Source organism: Quercus suber, unplaced genomic scaffold (assembly GCF_002906115.3).
Source record: "Quercus suber isolate HL8 unplaced genomic scaffold, Cork oak 2.0 scaffold_256, whole genome shotgun sequence".
In the NCBI taxonomy this organism is placed as follows: domain Eukaryota; kingdom Viridiplantae; phylum Streptophyta; class Magnoliopsida; order Fagales; family Fagaceae; genus Quercus; species Quercus suber.
In genome coordinates this window covers 612806-635362 of record NW_027069712.1, presented here as the reverse complement: position 1 = coordinate 635362, position 22557 = coordinate 612806, and the positions used below count along the sequence as shown (strand labels likewise).

At 34.6% G+C, this 22557-nt stretch overlaps 1 protein-coding gene across 1 annotated transcript; it reads left to right on the top strand.

Moving 5' to 3' along the window:
• The first annotated feature begins 5374 nt into the window (after nt 1–5374).
• LOC112013399 (nuclear pore complex protein NUP96) lies at nt 5375–20455 on the top strand. Its single transcript, XM_024045790.2, has 6 exons — nt 5375–5567; nt 6187–8807; nt 9158–9281; nt 11944–12092; nt 17870–17967; nt 19942–20455. Exons 1-6 carry the CDS (start codon nt 5537–5539, stop codon nt 20135–20137), a joined length of 3219 nt encoding a protein of 1072 aa, XP_023901558.1. The 5' UTR covers nt 5375–5536; the 3' UTR covers nt 20138–20455.
• The last annotated feature ends 2102 nt before the right edge of the window (nt 20456–22557 follow it).

The window sequence follows — 22557 nt, the reverse complement described above, 5'->3', positions numbered from 1 at the left end:
GTGAACCATCCTTCCCCGACACAATGGTTGAGTTATGTCTATCATTACTCAGATGAGCAAGTACCCCGGCAAACAGAATCCTTTCTCATCCACGTCAACTTTCTCGACCTTACACAGTATGCTTCCTATACGTATTCCAACTTCCCTTGTTTGGCTCATGGTGGGAAACCCGTGAATTTGAACCTAAAACAATGCCTGGTTGAACTGGACTTTGCTTACCGCTTCACCCGCATCAAGTTTATGCAGGAGCACCAGATACTTATCGAAAGCCCAGGGACTTAGCAAAAGCACTATGTCAAGGTCGTTCTCATCCTCAAACTGAAACAAGACTTTGTTTTGGCCCATATCGTAGACCTTAAAGTTTTTCACAGTCCGCCAAACCGACCTTAGCACTCGTGCCACCGATTCAAGGCTAACTTGGCGTTTCGTACAAAACCGGCCCACCAGAATGTGTCTTGTTTCCGTCATCGGTGGCATTAGGTCCACCTCGCTTTCTTCTTTTTCCATCAACCGTAAACCTGCACACTTCGTTGCAATCTCATCCATGATGGTCACAGGGGGAGAGATGCGTTTGAAAAGTTTTCCACCGCCGAAATTAGGGCTGTAATCGGTTCGGTTCGGTCGGTTTTTTTTTATCCGACCAACCGAAACCGAAATTTTCAGTTTTTAAAAGTCTCAACCGAAACCGACCGAAATTGTTGAAAAACCGTCGGCTTCGGTTTGTTTCAGTTTCGGTCATTTTTTCGGTCGGTTTCGGTTCCTTATCATTTATTTTCTAAGAAGCAAACAAAGAAAAAAAAAACCCAGGAGAGAAGAAATTGAAAAAATAAACAACCAAGCATATGGGTTTTTTCAAAACCCTAACTTTATTTCCACATAAAAATCGAAAAAATAGCATTGATTCAATATTAAACAAACCCAAAATATAAAAAAGAGAGAAGAAATTGAAAAAATAAACAACCAAGCACATGGGCTTTTTCAAAAATCAAAACCCTAACTTTATTTGCACATAAAAATTAAATATCATTGATTCAATATCAAACAAACCCAGAATATAAAAAAGATAGAAGAAACTATGGAGAAATTAAAGAGAGAGAGGGTCACCGTGACTCCATGAGAATGAAAAGATTAGTTGGCGTCCAGAGCCCGGCGTGTGGAGACCGGCGTGTGGAGGCTGGTGTAGGAAGGCCAGTGTGTGGAGGCTGCTGCGGGAAGGCCGACGTGTGGAGGCATGGAGCAGTGAGAGAAGAGGAGGGGCTGAGAAGTAGAGATCTGTGTGTGTGTGAAAAAAAGCTTAAGAAAGCTTTTTTTCATTTTGTTCTCTGTGTGTGTGTGAAAAAAGCTTGAGAATTTGAGTGAAGAAAGCTTGAGAAAGCTTCTTCTTCCATTTTGTTCTGTGTGTGCGTGTGAAAAAATTGAGAGAAAAAGATGGGGGAAGGGGGCGGCTGAAGAAAAGAATAAAATAGCATGCTCTAGGGTTTTAAATCATAGGGGTATTTTCGTATTAACTCATGCTCTAGGGTTTTAAAAAATTAAATAGCAAAAAAATCAAACATCCCCACGCGAAGGCTCGAACCTGAGATTAGCAGCCAAACCACAAAGTAGCCTACCACTAAGCCACAGATCAGGTATGTAACAGGGTTACATAAATATATATATATATATATTCGGTTGGTTCGGTTCGGTTTCGGGTGAAAAAATCCAACACCGAAACCAAAACCGAAAATTTCGGTTTTTAAAAAATGAAACCGAAACCGAACCAAACCGAAACCGAACCGAAAATTTGGCAACGGTTCGGTCGGTTTCGGCCGGTTTGTTCGGTTCGTCGGTTTTTTGCACACCCCTAGCCGAAATGGAGAGAATGTTTTGCCTGGAGGCAACCCTTTTTTCACCTCTAGGCTTATCCATTGTTATATTTTGTTATGAATTGACAGTTTATTGCTATAGATTTTTAACCCTTTTTTTAACATAATACTAACATTGTGTGGTTGATCTGTATTTGCTTACATGGTTTGATAATTGTGATTTGTGTTTTGATATGTTATTTTGTGTCTAGCATAGTGGTATTTTTCTTACCGGTTCCTTAAAAAAAAAAAAAAAAAAAAGCATAGTGGTATTTTTTTACCGGTTCCTTAAAAAAAAAAAAAAAAAAGCATAGTGGTATTTATTCTAGTATGTTTCAATTGTCAAGGATTGTTGTTTTGTCTTATCTGTTATTGGAATTTAGGAATGAGATTATTTGTTTTTGGGTCACGGTAATGGGTGGCAATTGTTAATAAATTATTTTAAAAAATTTTGATATTTGGGAAATATGAAAAGCCGTTAAAAAATTAATTGACTTTTTATTTCATAAAAGAAAATTTAAAAAAAATTTCTTAAATTAATACTCTTAGGATATCCGTTAACTTTTTCTTTTATTTTTATGTGGTTGATATTTTTCCAAGTTATTCTATTTATCACATCTTTAGTACGTTTAGTTTTTATTTTTGAAAAACTGAACTCTTTGTTAGTTGTGATGGTATTATGGAATCTCTAATGTGACTTGTGTTTTTTTTTTTTTTTTTTTGGTGTATGTTTGTGTTTGGTTGCTAGAAAACCAAAAGAAAGAAAAAAACTTAAAAAATTCATTTTTTATTTTTCTTTTTAAAAATAGAGAAAACTACACTATTGGTCTTTAAAGTTTACCTTATGAGCACAATTGGTTCCTTAAATTTCAAGTAAGCACTATTGGCTCCTCAAATTTTAAGAATGAGCACTCTTAGTCATTTTGTTAACTACTGTTATTGTTATGACATTTCTTTTCATTAAAATGAAGAAAAATAGATTTTACATGTATTATGCCATTGTAATTAACTTTAAAATATATATACATGTACACATCTTTTAATTAATTAATTAATTAATTCATCATTCTATTAAAAACTTAAAAATAAAAACTTGATAAGTCTCCCCTTATCTCTCTCACCTTCTTCCTCTGCCATCTGCGAGCAATATCCAAAATCAAACTCTAATTTGGCTAGTTTTTCAGCACAATACAATACTAGAGTCCCTTTTGAGTCAATAGTAAACATAATCATTTCAATTTCAAAATACTTCTTCTCAAATCTGAATCTAATCTAAGTCTCCCCTTTAATTTCAATTTCACTGGGATTCTAATCTAAATCTAACCTTAATCTTCTTCTCAAATCAAAATTTAAGTGTTCACAAGGCATGATGAAGCCATATGGGAAAAAGGAGGAAGAGCCCCATATAGGCATATACATCCAAATTCAAATCCTATCAAATACAATTGCTTCAACGAAAAAAAAAAAAAAAAACAAAAGAAAAGAAAAGAAAAGAAAAGAAAGAGGATTCAATGATGGTTAAGACTTAAAACAGAAAACTAGAAAATGGTGTTTGAAAGTTGGCTAAAATGCAAAACCCACTTTCTAAGTTTATTCATTTTAGTCCTCTAACTTTATTTTGGTTCATTTAGTCCTCTAAATTTTAAATTTATTCAATTAAGGCATTTTTGTCAATTTTTGTTAAAATTTTTTGGAAAAAAAAGGAAATTCCTATAAATCATTAATTGAATATTTTTAATTTAAAAAATTTGAATAAAAGTTTAAAAAATTTGAAAATTAACCACAACATATAATAAAAGTTAATGGAAAAACCTTAATTGAATAAAATTAAAAAGTAGATGGCTGAAATGAACGAAAGCAAAGTTAGAAAACTGAAATAAATTTTTGTAAAATAGAGAGTGTGGGTTTTGCATTTTAGCCTTAAAAGTTCAAATACTAAACCCATATTTGGTATATGAAAGTTCAAAAGCACCAAAAAGGGGGGAAAAAAACAAACAAACAAAGTCCTAATCTTGCTTTGGTATCCAACGCAATAAAAACCCAGAAAAAAATCAACTTTATCAATAAACCCACTTTCGCCTCTTTAACCTCAAACACAAAATTAGGGCAAAAAAAAAAAAAAAACATAATCAATAAAATCTCAAATAAAGCAAATGGAACTCTTGGCAGAATGGAGATGAATTCATGAACAATGGGCTTACATTTGGGAATTTTGATGTTTTGGTGATTTAAAAAACTAAAATTTGACTTATATATTATTATTATTATTATTATTATTAATTTTTTTAAAATTTTTTTAAAGCTAAAGTACCATCATGCCACGTCAGTTTTGTTAGTGTTATTGCCTATGTAGCTAACGAAACAATAACATGTCATCTTTTTATTACAAGTAAGATTCAGCAAAAAACGAGGCTTGCCATCAGAAATTTACTTCTTGAGATCCAACAGAAAATATTAACCCATACAGCTTTAACTAGTTCTTATGACAAGTGGATGTATCTTTTTAAGGTACTTGTTTCTACAGCATTTATCAGAACAGAAGACATGACAAGCGAAATATGGTTATCTCATAATGGAAAAACCTTAATTGAATAAAATTGAAAAGTAGATGGCTGAAATGAACGAAAGCAAAGTTAGAAAACTGAAATAAATTTTTGTAAAACAGAGAGTGTGGGTTTTGCATTTTAGCCTTAAAAGTTCAAATACTAAACCCATATTTGGTATATGAAAGTTCAAAAGCACCAAAAAGGGGGGGAAAAAACAAACAAACAAAGTCCTAATCTTGCTTTGGTATCCAACGCAATAAAAACCCAGAAAAAAATCAACTTTATCAATAAACCCACTTTCGCCTCTTTAACCTCAAACACAAAATTAGGGCAAAAAAAAAAAATACATAATCAATAAAATCTCAAATAAAGCAATGGAACTCTTGGTAGAATGGAGATGAATTCATGAACAATTGGCTTACATTTGGGAATTTTGATGTTTTGGTGATTTAAAAAACTAAAATTTGACTTGTATATTATTATTATTAATTTTTTTTTTAATTTTTTTAAAGCTAAAGTACCATCATGCCACGTCAGTTTTGTAAAACACTTGTAATAAAAAGATGACATGTTATTGTTTCGTTAGCTACATAGGCAATAACACTAACAAAAGCACTAACAACCCTAATTTTTTAAATTTGAGGGACTAAATTCACTTGAAATTTTAAGAATCGATTACATCCACAATATAAATTTTATGAATCAATAGTGTAGTTTGTTTTAAAAATAAGGAATAATTTTTATATGAATTTTTTATTTATTAAAATGATGAAGTGGTTTATTAAAGTTAAATCAGCAAATTCTGTCATTGAGAACGGATATGATCAAATATTTTATTATTATTTTTATTTTTATGGGAGAACATAATCAAATTAAATGTGTGTCTGTGTGTGTGTTTTTTTTATTATTTTTTTTTAACATAAGGACGAAAATGAAAAAACCCCAAAAATAAAAGAATAAAAAAAAGATAAGCAGCTATTATGTTAGTCCTACTGTAGTCTGTGAAAAGAAGCGTTTCCCTCCTACAATACAAGGCAGGCAGAACCGCCGTTATAGTGTGACCAACGTGAAGACCGGAAGTACCGGTGGACGGTCCTGTCCTAAACAAAACCCTAAAACCTCTCTCTCTCTCTCTTTCACTCCACTATGGCATCTCCTTCTCTAATCCCGGTTTCCGGTAATTCCCCCCCCTCTCTCTCTCATCGCTACTTTCAAATTTTCCATTGATTCTGTTTGGTTACTCAGAAAATGTAGAAAAAAAAAAAAAATCAGTGAATGCAACTAGCTGACTTTGTCTAGTCTCAAGTCTACCCTATTTTTATTTTATTTTATTTTTTTTAAATTTCTTTATTCTCTGTTTGGTTGCCGAGAAAATGCAGCTACAAGAAAAACAAAAGTGAAAAACACCATATGTGGAGTTTCATTCCTCAATTTTCTTGTCAATCAAACGGAGATTCAGGGTTTGGTAATTTCGGGGTTAGCTACTCTATATGGTTTGTTAATTTCTAGGGTTTGTTGCTTCATGCTGGCATATTCATAGAATGTAGGATTTAGGATTAATTATTCAACACAGACAAAGATTTTTATTTTTATTTTTTAAACTTTTTCTTCCCTAAATGAAAGTAAAATTTTTTTGGATTATTGTAAATGTTCCAATATGAATTCAATTAGACAATTTCTTTTTGTTTAAGAATATGATTTGTTAGTTTTTGTATGCAAATTAGTGTAGTACGAGTTACAAATGAACTAATGTATTTTTTTATTTTTTATTTTTTATTTTTTAATAATGTTATTAGGGGTTTCTAGTGAACATCATGGTACGAGAAAAAACATGTCATTTAGTAATTCCTGTGGCATGGACGTTGATGTGGGAATGAGTTCAGAAGTTGTATCTCAGTACAAGAAAAGAAGGATATCTCAAAACACTGATTTTTTGTCATGTGAGGTTTCTAGAGATATTGAAGCTATGTTACCTACTTTGAGGTCGGCTGATTATTATATGAAGCCCTGCTTGAAGGAGTTGGCTACTCGGGAGCTTATGGACCCCGGTTATTGTAGCCGAGTTCTGGATTTCACAATTGGGAGGGTTGGTTATGGATCGGTCAAATATCTTGGGGAGACTGATATACGACAGTTAGAATTAGATGAAATTGTGAAGTTCTGTAGGCATGAGGTAGTTGCGTATGAAGATGAAAATACCAAGCCTTTGGTTGGACAGGGGCTTAACAAGGCTGCTGAGGTGACTTTGGTGCTTCAAGTAAGATCACTGGATTTGGAGAAGGGGAAACTAAAGATGATTGTGGATAAGTTAAGAATGAGTGTGGAGAGACAAGGGGCTCGCTTCATTTCGTTTGACCCAGCAGGTGGTGAATGGAAATTCTCAGTTCAACATTTCAGCAGATTTGGATTGAGTGACGATGAAGAAGAAGATATTGTAATGGATGATGCTACTGTAGTTCAAAATCCTGTTGGGAAGAATGGTGATGAGATTTATGATCTTGATGATGAAACCCAGGTAGACACCACTGGTGTTCTGCTTTCTCACTCTCTTCCTGCTCATCTTGGGCTTGATCCTGTAAGGATGAGAGAAATGAAAATGTTGATGTTTCCTGATGAGGAAGAGGAGGCAGAGGATTTTGATGATGAAATACCTACACGTAAGAAGCCATCCTTTGGTAAAGAATACATAAAACCTCCTTTACACAGTTCTGCTCAGAGGATGAGCAATAGGTCTAGTCCTCCAGTTGCTCGAAAAACCCCGTTAGCATTGCTCGAGTACAAACATGGTAGTTCTGACTCAAACCCTCCTGGGGCCATTCTGATGGCCCAACAAAATAAGGGTCTCTCACTGAAGCCAATGAAACCTGAAGGTTCAGGTTTTAAGCTGGACCTCAAGCGAGAAACACCAGTAACTGGAAGCCATTCTTGCAACATAGTTGATGCAGGATTGTTCATGGGTAGGTCATTTCGAGTTGGGTGGGGCCCAAATGGGGTCCTTGTTCACACTGGTGTACCAGTAGCCAGTAACAATTCTCAGAGGGTGTTATCCTCTGTAATCAATTTAGAGAAGGTTGCTATAGATAAAGTTGTTAGAGATGAAAATAATAAAGTCAGAGAGGAACTTGTTGACTTGGCTTTTGATTCTCCATTAAATCTCCACAAGGAGATAAATCATGTAACAGAAGAAGTTGAAGTTGGGTCCTTCAAGCTGAGGCTTCTAAAACTTGTCTCAGATCGCATCATGCTTTCAGAGATTTGCAGGAGTTATGGAGATATTGTTGAGAGGAGGTTGGAGGTTCCTGGGCTATCTTCCTCTACCCGTGTAGTTTTGTCTCACCAAGTAATGATATGGGAATTGATAAAAGTTCTTTTTTCTGATAGGGAAAGTAGTGCACAATTGAAGTCCTTGGGTGCTGACAATGAGGAAGACATGATGCAGGATATAAAGGAAGCTTCTTCAGAAGTTGACCCAGAAGCACTCCCTCTTATTCGAAGAGCAGAGTTCAGCTTATGGTTGCAAGAAAGTGTTTGTCCTCGTGTACAAGATACAATAAGCTCAGTGAATGAATCAAATTATTTAGAACATATATTCATACTCTTGACTGGGCGGCAGCTTGATGCAGCTGTGGAGCTGGCTGCTTCTAGAGGAGATGTGAGATTGGCTTGTTTATTAAGTCAGGCTGGTGGGTCCATGGTGAATCGTGCTGATGTTGCACAGCAGCTTGATCTTTGGAAAATCAATAGGCTGGATTTCAGTTTCATTGAGAAGGACCGGTTAAGGCTTTATGAATTGCTCGCTGGTAATATTCATGGTGCTTTGCATGGCGGGAAAGTTGACTGGAAGAGGTTTCTAGGTTTATTGATGTGGTATCAACTACCACCTGACACTTCCTTGCCCATTGTTTTACACACTTATCAACATCTTGTTGATATTGGAAAGGCTACATATCCTGTCCCGGTATACATTGATGAAGGACCGGTAGAAGAGGCTGTTAAATGGAGTACAAAAGAACGTTTTGACTTCTCGTATTATCTTATGCTGCTTCATGCCAGTGAAGAGGGAGAGTTTAGCTTCTTAAAGGCAATGTTCAGTGCCTTATCTTCAACACATGATCCTCTTGATTACCATATGATCTGGCATCAGCGTGCAGTGTTGGAAGCAATTGGTGCTATCACTACTAATGATCTTCATGTTCTTGACATGGGACTTGTCTCGCAGCTGTTGTGTGTGGGGAAATGCCACTGGGCCATCTATGTGATTCTTCATATGCCCTACCGTGAAGATTTCCCATATTTGCATGCTAATCTTATTCGGGAAATCTTGTTCCAGTACTGTGAATCATGGAGTTCAGAAGAATCGCAACGCCAGTTCATTGAGAACTTGGGTGTACCAGCTGCGTGGCTTCATGAGGCTATGGTATGTCAATATTTCTTTTATTTGGTGAACCTAATATATCTCAAAGCCTTTTATGCTGCTCTCTATTTGATTTGGTGCAACTATTTCTCATGTCACCGATACTGCAAACTTGGTGACTTATTGATGATTTTTTGCACCTAGCTTTGAAACTGTTATCTAGCTGATTGTGGCATTTGAGACTACCATTAATTTTCATTTTCTAGGGAAATGTTTGTCAAAAGTATGTTGTCCTGGTCTAATACATAAATAAAGTGTAGTTTCTTCCATTAGAGTAGTCTTGGATACTAAACAGATTTCTGATTTTTTGTTGAGTAACACTGGTTGAATTATATCATTCCTGACCAATGCAGGCAGTTTACTTCAACTTCTATGGGGACTTCTCCAAGGCCCTTGAACATTTTCTTCAATGTGCACATTGGCAAAAAGCTCATTCTATTTTCATATTGTCGGTTGCTCATAAATTGTTCTTGTCAGGTAAATTCTCTCAGATTGCTTGCTTAAGTGATACTTATGCACTATATGAGTACCATTATCTCATATCTGTACAAGTTTCTGGGATCTCTATGAAGGCAATAAATCATTTTGAGAATTTTCTTTTTGATGCCCATTCATTGTTTTGCAAAAATAATTAATACTATAATGTGTATAGTTCAAGTGACCATGGCATTTTTTTTTTTTTTTGGATAGATAATCAGAGAAATATAATTAATGAAAATAGGAAGGAAAAATACAAGTTGTTCATGATGATGAACAACAGGAAAATGATAAAACAAACAACAAAAAGAGGGAAATCAAGAAACTAATCTAAGAGAAAACATAAACTTAGAGAGAGAGAAACAATCAGTAAAACCCCAACAACAAGACCACTCAAAAAGACTGCGTTGGCATAAAACCTTTAACTCTTCCATTGTCTTCTTAGTGTCCTCAAAGGAAAGGTGATTTTGTTCCAACTAAGCAATCCACATCAAACAACCTGGAATCAAATTTCAAATATTCGGAGTATGATTCCCAAGCCATTGATGCCAGCAAAATAACAATCCTACCACTGAGCCAGGCATGACCCAATGAAGGACCATGGCATTTTTACTTATCAAAAAAATAATTGAAACAGAGACAATGTTTTTCTTAGTTATTCACATAATTAGATTGTAAGGATGCACTAACAAGTGTATTCGGCATGGCCACTTTGCAATATGGCCTGATATATCACTCAAAGGTGCACTGTTGTGCAACTTTTAAGTAAAAACAAGCGTAGTCTTTAATTATTGTTTGAGGGATATGTTGTGTTTTTGATCATTAGTTGAATTGAGATATATGATTTTGAGAAATTTTTGATGTATGTTTTTGAACTTCAAAATATCGAATAAGATATTCATTTGTTTAGTGTTCCATTTTAGGTTCGATGAGTATCTTATACTTTTGTGATACCATTGATAAACTTGAATTCTTGAGATATATAAAATGGTATTATAAGGGTTTTTTTTTTTTTTTTGGATAAATAAAATGGTATTATAAGGTTAATTTAGAACGTCATTGGAAAATGGCATTTTCTACTGTTTGGTTTAGGAGAGAAAACAATAGAGACAAAATAGGGAGGAAAATGGGGAGGAAAAAGTGTTGAATGATACAATTTACACAAATACCCTCACTTTAAGTTGCATTTTTTTTTCTTTCTTCTCTCTTCCCTGGGCAGCAACGTTGCCCCCCCTCCCCCCCTCCCTTCTTTTTTTCTTTTCTGGGCAATCACGTTGCCAGTTGCCACTTTTTTTTTTTTTTTTGGGCATTAACATTGCCTCTTTTTTTTTTTTTTTTTTTTTTTTTAAATTTCTTTTTCTTTTGATTTTTTAGGACTTGGGCGTGATAGTTTATTTTTATTTTTACTGAATGTGATTTTTTTGGAACATGTTTTTTATTTTTATAAAAATTTTTGGGTGATTGCTCTTTTTTGTGTAGTTATTTGTCACTTTTTTTTTATAAAATTTGGCATCATTCTTTAACAAGGGTATATGAGTAAATTTATTCAAACTCATTTTTTCCATCCCTCTAATTTTCCACTCTCAACCAAACAAAAAGGAGAGAAAATAAATTTTTTTCTATCCTCCCACTTTTCCATTCTCTCACCATTTTCTATCCTCCCATTTTTCCACCCTTTCAACCAAACGGACCCCAAAATGATTTCTTGGAATGTACCTACAAATGAACTGATGTAGAATGAGATCATGAAAATTATACACAGTTGGTTAACTTCTCATTGATTTTAGCCTGCGGTTTATGTTTTCTGGTTCTCTGAGCCTAGTCCAAGGATCCATTTATTCTTTCATGTCCCTTTCTTTTCGCTGAGTTTTTTAGTTTTACTAATTTCTTTTTTTCTTTTTTATAATTTTCTTCTCAAGTACTATTTAGGCATTACCTTGTAATGTTTTATGCTTTCAGATTTTCTTTCAGATTTTTTTTGAAAATCTGTGGATATTCTGGAATTTTTGAAGCTGGTTATGCATTAGATACTCTATGGTTTTAACTTCTCAACTTTACAGGCTTCCAACCTGGAGTTGGAACTTTAATTTATATATGTATTTTCCAATAAATTGCATCTTTATCCATAAAACAGAATTGAAGTGTTAGATCACATGGTCATTCTTGTATGGCTATGTGAGTTGTATTTACCTCTCAAAATTTTTTTGATCTCTTATAAATCTTTTGTGAAAAGTAAAGTAACTTTTAATTTTGTGAATTTAGAGGGAGTGGATGTGCATAAATAACTAAAGCTATCCCCCCCCCCCCCCCCTTTCCCCCCTTTTTAAGGCCTGAATGAAAATTCATGGATTTTAGCCAGCTGCCTGGGGAAATGTTTTTGGATATCCATACCAAATGGGATCTTTTTGCATTTTTAACAATTATTCAATTCCAAATGCTGTTTTAGATACTGCCAAAAAATGTCCTGCCAGGTATTCATATGGTTAATAGCATGTCTTTTTGAGTTTTTCATGTGGAATGAATTCAGAGCTATTCACAAACTTGTTCTTCTACTAAGAAAACCACAAATATTTATTCAGCAATGATAGTGGTTAATCATTTTCTCCATTCTCATGCAAATTCTTTTCACTTTTGAGCGTTTTTTTTTTCTCCTGTGTTGCAGCCAAACACTCGGAGATATGGAGGCTTGCTACATCTATGGAGGACCACAAGTCAGAAATTGAAAATTGGGACTTGGGAGCTGGAATTTATATTTCATTCTATCTATTGAGAAGTTCATTTGAGGAAGATAATGTTTCCATGAGTGAACTGGTATGAAAGCTTATACTAAATATTGGAGTTTTGATTTCAATAAGTGGTATATTTTGCCTCTCTACATTGTTATCTATGTTATTGCCATTTGAACTAATTTTTTTTTGATAAGTAAGATAGTTCTATGTTAAAACACTACTTTATGTAACCAATGAAACTTTGTTGCTGAGCACATCCTTACATATAAAGATATTTCCTTGGATGGTTTCAATCAGTTTTAATGTTTAATAACTATGCTGTCATTCTGTTTGATATTCTATTCAAATCCTGATGGCAGGATGAGTCTTTTCTAGTGGGCAATGATATATGTTTTTTTGATAGGTAATAAGACTTTTATTGAAAAAATTGAACATCATGTTCACGATGGTGAACACTTTGAACAAGAAACAAATACAATATAATCAAGAACCAAAGGAAATAGAGACTAAAAAATCAGATAAAGAAATACAATTCATACATCCCCAAATATGAGCCCAAAGAAACATGTGCTCCGTTGTCTCTTTGGGATCCTAATGATTCTAGTGAGTTGTTGCTGGCTCAGGAAATTGCAGAGGGTGAAATTGGGGCGGTAGAGACATAAAATTCAAAATGGGGTTCCCAATTGTTAAAGAGTTTTTGTAAACTTGTTGGTTTTCCGATTGTGAAACATGAAGCTTAGTGTGTGGCTTTGTTTCGCCTTCTTGAACAGGAATGTCTTGCTGTGAGAAAGGAAGAGGTGCCTAAACGTCTCTCAAATTTAGGGAAGAAAGGTCTCAGAGAGCTTAGGGGGCTGGCTTCTACTGTAAACTATGATGGGTTATCTTCTAGTAGGAGAAACAGAGGTTCTTTGAATGGTTCAGGGGCCATAAGTGTTTATAAATGAATTTACGACTCTTATCATAGAATGTTAGAGGACTTAACAACCCTCAAAAGCAAGAAGTTTGTAGGAATCTTCTAAAGGAATGGAAGTGTGATATTGTCTGCTTCCAGGAAACTAAGTTATCTTACATAGATGTTGCTGTTGTTCGAAGTCTCTTGGGTAGTCCTTTCACTGATTGGGCAGTTTTGGATGCGGTTCAGACATCAGGAGGAGTTTTACTGATTTGGGGTAAGAGGGTGTTTGAAAAGGTTGACGTTGTTGTAGGACAATTTTCTGTTAATGTTTTACTGAAGGGGGTTGTGGATGGTTTTGTATGGACTTGTATAGGGATTTATGGCCCTAATGATGATAGACAACGGGTTGCTTTATGGGAGGAGCTGGTACGTGTGCATGCTTGGTGGACCATGGCATGGTGCTTAATAGGTGATTTTAACATTATTAGATATCCGAGTGAGAGACTTGGAAGTGATTCTTTCAGCCTAGCTATGTTTGAATTTTCTGATTTTATTGAGAGTAATTATCTTGTCAATTTACCGTTAGAGGGGGCTTCTTTTACCTGGTTTAAGGAATTTGTGACACCTTCTATGTCTAGAATTGATAGGGCTTTGGTATCATTGGATTGGGAGGATCATTTTGGGAATGTATCTCAAAAGGTGCTTCCCCGGGTTATTTCAGATCAGTGTCCACTCTCGTTGGAAGCTGGTGGTTTTCCTAAGGGTCGATGTGCCTTTAAATTTGAGAACATGTGGTTGAAAGCTGAGGGATTTGTTGAGAGAGTTCAACAATGGTGGAACGGGTACTGCTTTGTGGGTTCTCCTAGTTTTATTTTAGCTCAAAAACTTAAGGCTCTCAAAGTTGATCTTAAGAAGTGGAATAGGAAGGAATTTGGAGACCTAGCCTTTAGGAAAAAAAGTTTGCTGTCTGAATTGTTGGGGCTTGATGCTGTTGAAGAGGTGTCGTGTCTCTTGAATGTGGAATAGTCTTGCTGTATACAGGTTGGAGGGGATATTGAATATTTAGCTTCGTTGGAGGAGAATTTTTGGAGACAAAAATCCTGTGTCTTGTTTGTGAAGGAGGGGGACAACAATGCTCATTTCTTTCATAGATTAGCAAATTCCCATAGAAGAGCTAATCAGATTAACAGTATTGAGGTGGATGGGGTTGTATTTGAGGATGAGATGGATGTGCGTTCTCAGGTGGTTCAATTCTATCAGGCCTTGTATCAGGAGACTGAAACAAGGCGCTCCTTTATGGATGGGTTGGATCTTTCTTGTATTGAGGAGGAAGAGAGGTTGTCACTCTCTCTAAGGAGGAAGTCATCTTGGTTTTGAAGGAAATGAAGGGGGATAAAGCCCCCCCTGGTCCTAATGGATTCACTATGACTTTTTTCCATTGAGGTTGGAGTGTTGTAGAAAAGGATGTTATGACTTTTTTTGAACACTTATCGGCACTTTGTGTTTGAATGGTCTATGAATGCCTCTTTTCTTACTTTAATTCCTAAGAAGAGTAATGCTCTGAATATTAAAGATTTTAAGCCCATTAGTTTGGTGGTAGCATGTACAAGCTAATATCTAAGGTGTTGGCTAATAAATTCAGGGTTGTTTTGGATAATCTTATTTTTGAGTCTCAAAATTCCTTTGTTGGTGGGAGGCAAATTTTGGATTCTGTGCTTATTGCTAATGAATGCCTAGATAGCAGGTTGAAGAGTTGTTTACCGAGTGTGGTCTGCAAGCTTGACATTGAAAAAGCCTACGATCGGGTTAATTGGGATGCCGTGTTCTACTTGTTGGATAGAATGGGTTTTGGGGTGAAATGGAGAGGGTGGATTAAGGCATGTGTCACTTCTATCTGGTTTTTAGTCCTAGTGAATGGATCCCCTGAAGGTTTTTTTGGAAGCTCACGGGTTTAAGGTAAGGTGATCCTTTGTCCCCTCTCCTTTTCCTTTTGATTATGGAAGTCTTAAGCAGGATTCTGAGAAAGATTGAGGATTGTGGTTTTCATGTTGGACTAGTGAACTCTATTGGTGTTCGTATTTCTCATTTGTTATTTGCGGATGACACTATATTATTTTGTGATGCTTCTAGGGAGCAGCTTTTGTCTATAAGGTTGGCCTTGTCGTGTTTTCAAGGTTTTACGGGTTTGAAGGTTAATGTGGGTAAGAGTGAGATTGTCTCTATTGGGGGGGTGAATAATCTGATTGCTTTGGCTGATATTTTTAGTTGCAGAGTAGGAAGTTTGCCTATGAAATACTTGGGGATGCCACTTGGTACTTCTTTTAAGACAACTTCTATTTGGAATCCCATTCCGGAGAAGATGGAGGATAATTGTTCCCCATTTTTTAATGTGGTGTCTTTGGAAGAAAAGAAATAGTAGGTGATTTGAAGATTCTGAGAGATCCATACCAGGCCTCAAACCTTTTTTTTTAAGAACTTTTTTGGATTGGTTGTCTACCTTGTGAAACCAATTATTCTCTTCTATCTTTTATTCTCTTGATTCTTTTAATTTTTGTATCTAACCCCTATACACTCCTTGAGTACTAGGGTGTCCCTTTTTGATATCAATAAATCTTATTACTTATTAAAAAAAAAGGGAAAGTTGCTCGAAGAGGTTGATCCCCACACCAACAATTATGCCAGAATCTCACTTTATTCCCCATCCCAATCTCAATCCGAGTATTTTGGCTGAATGCCTTCTAACCCACTCAAATACCTCTCCACAAACTATAACCACGTACATCCCTGCCCAACTTAGAAGTCCATCCTCCCCCCACTCTTCCCCAAACTTCATAGCTACCACCCTCCTCCAAAGCCATACCTCCTCAACCCCAAATTGCCATAGCCATTTTTCCAATAAGGCTTTTTATTGAAGGTAGTCAGTTTCCTTATCCCTAATCCACTGTTGGCCATAGTTGAACACACTTTATCCTATGTAGCTTAGACTCACCCCCCATACCTCCCCAAAGAAAGTCCCTTTGCATCTTCTCAATCTTGTTAGTCTCACTAGTATGAATAGTGAAAAGTGATAAATAATAGGTAGGGAGACTCGATAATGTATTTTTAAGTTGCATCAATCTACCACCTTTTGACTAATACAACTTCTTCCATCCTGCCAATCTGTTGATATCGACTGCGAGGTATCGACACAATCTTCTCTCGAATTTCTCCAAGATAGGATTCCAAATAGAAATGGACTTATGAGAAGTCCCCAAAGGCATGCCAAGGTAAGACATAGGCAAAGTCTCAAACCTACACCTCGAAATCCTTGCCAAAGCATGCAAATTATCAAACTCCCCTATTGTAACCATTTCGCTCTTACACACATTAACCTTCAAGCTTGTTATAGCTTGAAAACATGGTAGCAACATTCATATATGAAGAGGATTTGTTCCACATGTGCATCACTGAAAAGAATCTTATAATCTGCAAACAAGAGGTGAAATACATACCCAATCACCCTGCCTACCATCAGCCTTGAAATCACTTATTAAACCTGTCCACTTTCTTCAACATCCTACTAAATACCTCCATCATAATTAAAACAACACAGGAGATAACAAATCCGCTTACTTATCAACAAAAAAAAAGGAGATAATAGATCCTTTTATCTCAGTCCCCTCGAACTTCCAAAAAAATCAGCTAGAGATCCATTTATCAAAACAGAAAACCGAACTGTGGATATACAAGTGCAAATCCAGTTACACCATCTCTCCCCAAAGACCATCCTCCTCAACAAATCTAGGAGTGCCTCCCAATTCACATGATTTTAAGCTTTTTCAATGTCTAGCTAAAAATAACCCCCCGGATTTTTTCTCTTCACTTGACTATCCATACATTCGTTGCCAATACCTTAACCAAAATTTTATACACTCCCGACCAAAATTTTTCCATTTGAACTATGGGACCAAAGCTTACTTCAAGTGTGAGATTATTCAATCAAAAATAATAAAAGTGTGTGATTATTATTGTAAATCAGCTTGAATCTTGAACAGTTGTCTTGAGCTCAACCTGGGCCTATGCTGATGAATGGGCATTTCTCAAATTGGGTTACTGAGTCTAAGAAAAGGGGTTTTCATGCATGTGGTCCAAAGTAGGTATTGTCATAAATGCCTGATGATATTTGGGACACATGACTTGTACTAGTGGACCAGGCACTCATCAACTTTGTTACTCTTCTTGTTGGGCTGGAACTAGAAATTACTCTAAAAGGGCAAACAGCTGTGGCGGCCTGGTCGCTAATAGGCTAATACAAACAATATCAGTGATAGCTAGGAATAGCTTAAAGCCAATTACCACACACATGCAAATATATAGAAATGGTTAATGTTAATGTAGTAAAATTCATCCATGCTTATCACGCTCTAATTTGCATCAGGGATTCAAGAGCAGACTAACATGCTAATACTAAGCTTGTGCCTGATATTAACACTAACCAACTACCAACTAAAAGCAATATATATATATATATATATTTTTTTTTCTTTTCTCTTATCTCTTGCTCTAACATTTGTTGCATTAATTTGCCTTTTGAGATTTTATTAGTCTTGCCTGAACTAACATGTTAACACAGCATGCTTCAATCCTTTTTTATTATGCAATAGAATGATAAAGGCTTGAGAATGATGATTATACTAATCTTTGGTAGCTTTGATGATGTGTGGATTTATGCAAACTAGGGTGGAAGCTAAATTTTATATAAAGACATGGTCAATGCTAATATGGTAAAATTCATGCAGTGGAATGATAAAATCTTGAGAATGATGATTATACTTTTCTTTAGTGGCTTTTATGATGAATGGATTTATACAAAGTAAAGTGGAAGCTAAAATTATATGCCCAATTTATTGAATATACTCGAAAGGCATTGTAAATAATTTTTCTTTCTGTAATGAGTGCTAAGGAAAATGTAATGTTTTCTGTAGGATTCTATTGAGAGCAAAAATGCTGCTTGTAGAGACTTTCTTGGTCGGTTAAATGAGTCTTTGGCAGTTTTGGGTGGCAAATTACAAGTTGATGCAAGGTATGAATGTCAATCCCTTTTCTCAGTGTTTGTAACCATGATAACATGCATGTTGAAGCTGTTTCTTTTGATGAGATGCTTCTTTCAGTCAGTGGCCAATTACTACAATTTTATTGAAGTGAGGAGATATATTTTACATAGGATGTGTGGGAAACACTCCTGTAAAGAATATTGAATATAGATGAGGAGTCTATGAGGTCTACCATAGAACTTATATAGGAATCACGAAGGATCCTGGCCTGTTATTGTTTTACTACAGCCCTGAACTCTATAATATGATCAACCATGCAGTGCAGCCTGCACAAGTACGTCTGTGTGGGTTTGAGTTGCATCATTATTTCATATTCCTGTCATCTGCTATTCTGGTTAATTGCAAAATTGTCTTGCATCCTGCTACCTTACAATTGAAGCAGCATATGTTTCATATCTGGACATTTTATCCTTGCCCCATTTTGTCAATGTTCTGCCTTTGAAAACCTGACCTAAATTTGGTGGTGCTTCAGACTTGATCAATTTTTCTTTGCCCTTCCCACCCATTCTTAACCATCATTGATTTTTATGCATTCAAAATATAGGATTTCATTTGTTAATTAGGTAGATGGCCATATAGAAAAAGAGCTAATGAGGTTGCATGTAGATGGTGAATCTTAAGATCTACGTCTTTTCCAGGCTTTTTATTTACTTTTTACCTTCTCCCCCCTCCCCCCCTTTTTATGGAGTTTCTATTTGCCACTTTTTTTTTGGCTGTGGTACCCAGGAAAGAGAGCTTTTGAAGGCCTTTCAACAAAAGAACAGTTATTAGTTATTGTGATATATGATGTTTTACTATTTTCACTTGAGTATTTTCATACTGGCAGAAGTTTCCTACAATTTTTACTTCCCAATCAACATAAAGACAAGGCGTTTACTGTGGCATTGCATATAACATTGAATTTGCCTGACTGTTGGCTCTTGCTTGGCTTATGTGTATGTCTTATACAAAGTGAATTTGACAAAATGCTCAGCTTTAACCATCTATGATGACAGAATTGTTTTTTTAAATGTGTCATTTTATGTGAAGCTCCTACTTAACTGTTTCCCAAACTTAAAACTTTACATGATTTAGGAGAGCAGTTTCATATCCATAACCAGTAAAATGTTTAAAATATTACCCTGTTGCGGCTTCTCCTTCAAAATCTTACAAGTTTAATGCTTGTATTATTATTATTTTTTTTCTTTCAATAATTCAATAGTTAGGGGTGGGGGATTTCAACCCTAAATGTCTCTGTTATAAATAGCAGAAGGTGTCAACTAGTTAAGTTACAAAACTCTTAGCTTTATGCTTGCATTATTCATAATGAAAGATTCCATTAGGATCATAACTGAGTTCTAGAATCAGAAAGAGTGATCAACAAACCTGACTTATTGGTCCATGTTTCTATAAATTCAATGCCAAAGTTTCAAAATTGCTGGATATCCATACACATGATGAAATCTTGTGCATCTCTACTCTCTTGATGACTTGTACCAATTTAGCTTTGAATTTTTTATATCAGCAAGGAGTATGATGAGAAATGAACCCAGTTGATGAAAGTTCTTGTGTGGAAGGTGGTTTCTTGCTTATATCATGGTCAAACAATTAATTATCTTTCCTAGGAAAATCTGATCTGTTATGCATGAAGTAATTAAAACATGAAGCTGACTGTATAAACTTAAGAACCAAAATATATTGTATATTAAATAAAGTTTGTACTGTAGTGTATACCAGTGCCGACTGGATATAAATCTGTATTGCAGTGTATGGAGAAGATAAAACCTATCATGTTAAAGTCCAAGAATCACTCTCCAAATTTGGGAGAAAGGCTTCTAATCAACTCTCTGTCCTAAACCCCACAGATATAGGAGGCTTGCACGCTCGTAGAACCTTTTTAAGTCTTCTAATGTTTAGATTTCAACTATTGAATTTGAATGCTGTTTCCCACTGTGTGTTTGCAGAATAGCTTATTCAAAAATGGCAGAGGAAGTTTGTGGTTTGCTTCTTTCTGACATTGGAGAAGGCTCAACATGTGATGATCAGTTAAGCTGCTTTGACACTTCTTTCAGTGCTCCTATTCCTGAGGACCTACGCTCAAGTTATTTGCAGGGTGCAGTATCTGTTTTTACATGCTTTCTTTCAGAGGTGGCTACATAGGTTTTACATTTTTTACGGCATGTAAAGTATTTGTGGTTGAGGTGTGATATGAAGGTTGAGTGTTTTGTTGTTAACTGCCCTTTTGTATTCTTAAAAGAAAATTGCGCTAAGCTCTCCAACCAATTTTTTTTTTTTTCTATTCCCCCACCCCACACCCCCCTCATGATCCCGAATTTATTTGCTATCTGCCTTTTTTGATTTGTAGGCTGTAGTATTCTGTAGCATTGGTGGATGGACTTTGAGATGTATTAGCTAGGGATTTTTTTGGGTATGAAAATATGCTTTTACAAAAAAAAGTTCAGTTGAAAATAGTTGAAATGATGATATTTATCTAGGTGGTTTTCTATAATTGTCTTGGTCAAAATCCAAGAAGCAATCTTTGTTGGTTCTTGGGCTTGAGGATTTGGAAATTAAGAATTTTGGATTGTGATATCTTGTATAACTTGTTTGAGTGAAATTCAAATTACAAAATAAAAGTTCAGAGAGTTAAAAACGAAAAAAAACTAGCATATATAAAGTTCGTATTATGTGAGAAACAAGGAACAAACAAAGTAACTTTAGTTAACAAGCATACAAGAAGTAGCAAAGTTAAGATTTTATTTTCGGGAGGAGAAAATTTATGATTGAAACATACATGTGAGTAATTTAGACCAATATAAAAAATAATAATAAACTATTCAAGTGAATATTAAGCGATATTTTAATGTATAAAAAATAAAAAATAAAATTTTATTACAAGTTTTATTATAAATGAATAAACTATTTTATGATTTGGTTTCAAAGTCAAATTTCAACGGACGATTCACATGAAAGGATCTTTCGTAGCTTGACAGATGTCAAATCCAAATCATGTAAAATATGATATTTTGATTAGTATATACTCATATAATGATTAAATGGTAACATTTAAAAACTATTCCAAAAAAATGTATGCACTTGAAACTCAAATTTTAAGTTAAAAACAATATTAAATTAACTTAATATAAACTTTGGAGCTTATTATGTAATTATTTTTATATTTTATTACTTATATAGAAATTTTAATGAAGAAAAATAAATTATATACCAGATATTAGAGTTTCACTTTTATGTATAGGCAAATGCTAATGTGTGCCTTTAGGGTATTAGTTAACAATCAATTTCAGAAAGTTTGGACATCACTTTTATGAAAAATGAAAAAAAGCTGTTAAAATATTAATTAATTATTTTTTTTCCATAAAAACTTTCTTTAACTGGACTGATAACCAATGCCATAAGATCACTTGTTAGCATAATCTTTATACACACACACACACACACATTTAGGGTCCGTTTAGATATAGCTTATTTTGCTGAAAACTGAAAACTGAAAACACTGTAGTAAAATAATTTTTAAATGTGTGAATAGTGTCATGAGACTCATTTTTAATTAAAGTTTTGGTGAAAAAAGATGTTTGTGGGTCTCGTGAACAGTGTATGGGACCTACTAGCAGGTTTGTGTTCAAGTGCTTCTAGTAAAAAAAAAAAAAAAAGGAAAAAAAAGAAGAAACATAGATGCAAAACGCGTTGTTTTCATCTGAACCCAAGCACTGTTTTAGTGTAACTTTAATAAATGTTATACTACCTAATAACTTGTTATTGAATTCATATTTAGAAAATCTCATTGTTGGATTATATATTCTATGTGTTCTTAATATGCATGCCAATTTTAATGCCAATTAGATGTTATTTATCATTTGATCCATAAACTCATATTTTATGCATTATTTTAAACTACAAAAATTTGAATTTAAATAATTGATTGATGACATGACTATTAATATTAGATTATTTTGAAATTTTGCAAGCATGGAGAATATATGAAGATAATGTAATCTAATGGTAGATTTGTCAAAATTCTCATCAAATTAAAAAATATTGGGTGTTGTAATATTGCTTAATGTTACAACAGGTGTAACTTGAACTCAAGCTCTCTATATATATATATATAAAATAAAATTTGCACACGTGTTTAGAGGCTCTTTTATTTTATTTTTCTAAAGGAAAAAAACTATTTATTTATCATAATTCAGGGTTGATGCATTTTCAAATTTAAAAAAAAAATGGTGTGATGAGATTTATGTGTTTTCAGATGTGTTTCTATTCATTATAATTTAGGGTTGATGCATTTTCAAATCACAACAAAATTAATGGTGTGATGAGATTTATGTGTCTCTGGATGTGTTTATATTTTGTGCTACATCTCATCACACTCTAGGGATTTAGGTGATTGGAAAATATACAAATCCTAAATTATGATGAATGAAAGATTTTGTTCTTTAGGAAAAAAAATTAGAAGAGTCTTTGAGCACTTGCAATGTGTGTATGAAGAGGCTAGCTATAGCAATATTAGTTGGCCAATGTCAATTAATATCACTTGCTGGCTTATTTGAACCATTGGA